Source organism: Triticum urartu, chromosome 4, assembly GCF_003073215.2.
Source record: "Triticum urartu cultivar G1812 chromosome 4, Tu2.1, whole genome shotgun sequence".
Taxonomy (NCBI): domain Eukaryota; kingdom Viridiplantae; phylum Streptophyta; class Magnoliopsida; order Poales; family Poaceae; genus Triticum; species Triticum urartu.
In genome coordinates this window covers 303,067,183-303,071,730 of record NC_053025.1, presented here as the reverse complement: position 1 = coordinate 303,071,730, position 4,548 = coordinate 303,067,183, and the positions used below count along the sequence as shown (strand labels likewise).

General features: G+C 48.7%; 1 protein-coding gene across 1 annotated transcript in view; it reads left to right on the top strand.

The window, feature by feature from the left end:
• Nucleotides 1-2,016, top strand: part of LOC125554731 (nicotianamine aminotransferase 1-like) — an 11,596-nt gene extending 9,580 nt beyond the window's left edge. The window contains exons 2-7 of the mRNA XM_048718178.1: nt 85-500; nt 705-917; nt 1,003-1,062; nt 1,142-1,297; nt 1,378-1,471; nt 1,661-2,016. Coding sequence (XP_048574135.1) covers nt 85-500; nt 705-917; nt 1,003-1,062; nt 1,142-1,297; nt 1,378-1,471; nt 1,661-1,800 — 1,079 coding nt within the window. The 3' untranslated portion in view covers nt 1,801-2,016. The remainder of the gene's footprint in view (nt 1-84; nt 501-704; nt 918-1,002; nt 1,063-1,141; nt 1,298-1,377; nt 1,472-1,660) is intronic.
• Nucleotides 2,017-4,548: the final 2,532 nt, after the last annotated feature.

The following is a 4,548-nucleotide window of genomic DNA, read 5'->3' as shown; positions in this document are numbered from 1 at the left end:
AAATTCCCCCCCCCCCCCCCCCCCCCAAAGTTTGCATTCTAAAGATGATGAAAACGATGTTCGCTTCATATTTGTTTTGACAAGATTTTACCAATCTTGATGACATCCCTGGTAATTCTTTCACTGACGCAAGGGACATTCTTTGTAACAGCGCGGTTGCCGACCACCTGTCTCTGTCTGCCGGCACACACCACCGCATCCGGGAGTCTGACGTGTTCATGACGGTCGGAGGTACAGGCGCGATCACTGCCATCACCATGGTGCTCGGTGGGTCTCCCGGGGCTAACATCCTGCTGCCTCGACCGGGCTTTACCCCCTATGAGGCAGCCTGCGAGCTTGTCGGTGCCGAGCCTCGGTTCTACGACCTCCTGCCCCGGCAAGGCTGGGAGGCCGACCTTGCAGGAGTACGTGCCATGGCTGATGGCGCCACGGCAGCCATAGTTGTCATCAATCCAAACAATCCTTGTGGCGCTGTCTACTCTACGCAGCATCTTCTCCAGGTGACCATCGGACGGCAGAGTTCACGAGCACAGCTTGCTGCATCCTGAAAACCGAAATCACAATGATTTTCATTAACAAAAACCTCTAAAGAATCAGGCTCCTACAAACACTGAATATTATGAACAAATGTACCTTCATGTACTCTGAACATGCATGATTTACTGGCATAGCACTGATCACCAACTGCATCCCTTGATCTATAGATTTCTGAAACTGCAAAAGAGTTGGGGATTCCAGTAATAGCGGATGAGGTATATGCACATATGGTCTTTGGTGCCAGCAAGTTTGTGCCCATGGCCTCATATGCACACATCGCACCAGTTATCACTATTGGAGCCATCTCAAAGAGATTCATGCTACCAGGATGGCGTCTCGGTTGGTTGGCATTCTGTGATCCTAATGGTGCAATCAAGCATGTAAGACACTAGATTCTTCTCATGTTTCTCCATTGCTGGCTATATGAACTCATGTACGCAGATCCATAATTTTGTTCTTTTAAAGGTCAGAACTGCAACTGAGATGCTACTGAACGTGACTTCAGGACCAGCCTCGATCATTCAGGTCAGGATCCTATTACGAAACAATGTTTAACCTACACAAACGAATTTGCATTAATTCATTTAGATCTTTTGACACACAGGCAGCAGTTCCCAAGATTCTTTTGGATGAACATGACGAGTTCCACCAGAATGTTGTGAACTTGCTAGAGTCTGCTGCTGATGCTCTCTACAGAAGAGTGAACCAGATTGAAGCTCTGCAATGCTACTCAAAGCCTCACGGTTCAATGTTCATGATGGTTGGTTCAAAGTTGCACTTGTCTTTGTATATAATGATTAATTATCCTATCTTTGAATTGATGATCAAAAAATTATGCAGGTTGAAATCAACACTTCACTTCTGTTCGGCGTTGCAGATGACATGGACTTTTCTCACGAATTGATCAAAGAAGAATCAGTTCTTATTTTACCTGGTATAATACACCAAAATTTCTGTCTTTCTCTTACTAGTATGACCTTATAACCATTCTGAACCGCTAGGATGTGGTAAGCAATACTAGAAGTTCCTTAAATGGTTGATCTTGTAGTGGCTTCTGCGTTCTTAAGCACTAGTCTTGTTCTCTAGATTTACAATTTCAATTTCTGTCCTTTCTGATTTCCAGGTTCTGTCCTTGGGTTGAAGAACTGGGTTAGGATATTCTTTGGGGCACCTGTTCATCTAATACTGGAAGCCTGCGATAGGATTGAGTCATTCTGCCAGAGAAGGGCAGGTCAAGCAAAACTATTGAAAAAAACGTTCTGAAACCACCATATAGGGTTTTTGTTAGCTCAATAACATTTATACGGCCTCTGATTTCAGTTCTCAGATGCATATTTTATGTCATACAGCTGAAATTTGTATATAGAATCTGAGGAACGGTTACCAGATAGTGTGTAGCAGAATAAAAGTCTGCAACAAATTTACAGAATAAAGGTTTTCTCAATAATAAGCATTCCTTATTACTGCATAGCAGCAATACTATTACCGTCTATTGGTTGCAAATAACAAGTGAGCCACAAGATCGACTTTATTCCCAATCGAGCTACAACCATTGTAAGAGAAAAAAAAACAGCTGAATGTTCTAAACGCCAAGTACAATATTGATAATTGTTGGTAGTAGGAGGGTATAAAGTTAGACAACTGTGCTTGCGGTCTAAGGAGGAAAGAAGTGCATAATCCAAATCCTTTGTTTCCTAAGCGGTGATAAAATCTATTGCATAGTATCTAACAAAATGAATTTATTATGTCGTAAGTGTTCTCTCTTCATCTGTTTAACATGACACATTCAGATGTGTTTATAGAGCCGATCCAACAGGCATGTAAGGTATGTACGACAGGTTCTCATTATCCTATCAGATCACTGAGAACTGCAAAGATATATTATCAATTATTAATTGTAACATGCCATAAAATGCAGACATTGAACAAAGACCAGCTCAATTCCAGGAAAACATGCAAACACAGATATAGAAACTCAACTTCATTTATAGTACCAAACGGTTCGTCATATGGCAAAAGTAGGTAGTAAAACAAGTGGAAGCCTGGTTATTCTTATTTGTGCATGCTCAAGCAAGCGAACAAAAAGCGAGTAAAAGAGTTCTCTGTTCACCGGCTACGAGCAGCGTAGACAAAGGAAGCGGCGGCGAGAACGGTCGTGGTAGGGCACAGCCATGTCCACGCGCTACTCTTCCCCCTCTGCCGCGCCTCAGCGACTGCGAGATGCAGCTCCTCAAGCTTCCCATTCAGGCTACCGATCTGTCTTTCCTTGTTTAGTGCTTCTGCCTTCAACACCCCAATGTCACGGTCCTTCTCAGCATTATAGCTCTCAAGCTCCCCAAGGTTCAGCCTTAGCTTGTCTCCTTCAGATTTCTCCTTGCCAAATGCTTTCAGAAGCACAACCTTCTCAGCTAGGAGCGAAGAATACTTGTTCTTGAGATCATCACAGTGAACACGTTGATCCGCTATGGTACCGTTCAGTGCAGTCAGCTTAGCCATCAGCTTTGCAGCCTCAGCATCTTTCTGGTGGACAGAGGCCATGGCAGCATCCTTGTTGGCTTGAATTTTTTCAACCCTCCTCTTCAGCCCATCCAGTTCCTTCTCCAACTTGGTCTTCTCAGTAGCAAATGCAGCCGCAGCCGCTTCATTTGTTTTCCTCATCTCGTTAATCTCATTGCGGAAACTATCCACGTCAGCCACCACTGTGTTATACTTGCTGGTGGCATTTGCAACTTCGATCTGGAGATTCTCCACCTCCTTCTGCGCGGCATCTAACTCTGCCTTGCTAGTCTCTATCTCCAACTCCATTTCCCTGTTCCTAGCCTGGGCCGCCGAGAGCTTTGCCTCCAAAGACTGGATCTTCACCTCCATTTCCGCCTCACTGGATATCAGGCTGTCCAACTGCTTGGATTTCTCATCAAGCTTCTCCTTCATTTCCTGCCTCCATATCTCTGTGCTCTTTTTGTAATCATGGAAGTTTCCCTCCACTTCTGCCTTGAGAGCACTGACACTGTGAGCCGTGGCACTCATTTCCCCCAATTGCTTCTGCAATTCGCCTTTCCCTGCACACAGCTCAGTACTCTTCCCCGCCAGTTCACCAACAGAGGATTCCAATTGGGTGACATTTTCGGACGCAGAGGCGGCCTCCACCTGCTTCCTGCGGAGGAACTCCTCGACTTTAAGTGTATCCACTTCGGCCTCCTCCAAGCGCGCTGCAGCCTCGACCCTGGCATCCGTCTTGCGAGCCACCCTCGCCTCCGCGACCTGGAGCGACTGCTGGGCGTCGGCTAGGTGCCCGCGCAGCGCCGTGCCATGCTCGGCGGCAGCTTGGAGGGGGGCAACAAGGGCAGCCCGGAAGACCACATGCTCCAGATCGGCGAGTGCAGCAGCATCGGCAGAGCACTGGTCGACTTGCGCGGTGAGCGTGGCCACCACCCCCCGCGCCTCAACTGCCTCCTTAAGGAGCGTGCCGTTGAGCGACTTGAGATTCTCCACCTCATGCTCCGGCGACGAGTCCCGCCTCTCCTCCGGGACCTGGTCCTCTGACCCCGTCTTTGCTGACGGCTCGCCGCTGTTGGCTGCCTCAATCGAAGGCGGCGAGTTCGCGTCGGCCGGCGCCGCTGAATCCGGTGGCATCTCGTCGCCAACTGTAGGCGTCGACGGGTCTCGATTGGCCGCTGCCGCAGAATCCACCGGTGACTCGACGCCATCGGCCGCCTCAACTGGCGGCGGCGCAGCATGTTCTCCATTGGGAATCGCCGCAGATTCCGGCGGCGGCTCATCGTCCCCAACCGGAGTGGGCATCGGCGGTTGAATCGCGTCTCCGCTGGCCGACGCCGAATCCACCTGCTGCGGCTCGTCGCTGTTGACCGCTACATGGGAGGAGGCGGCGGCGGCGGGCGCCTTCTTCTTCTTATTCTTGCCCTTGCCCATCGCTAGGTGTCGTCTCTCCCTAGGGTTTGCGTTGCGACCACCGGAGATTACGCCATGGGCGTGCTTATTAATACAGAGATT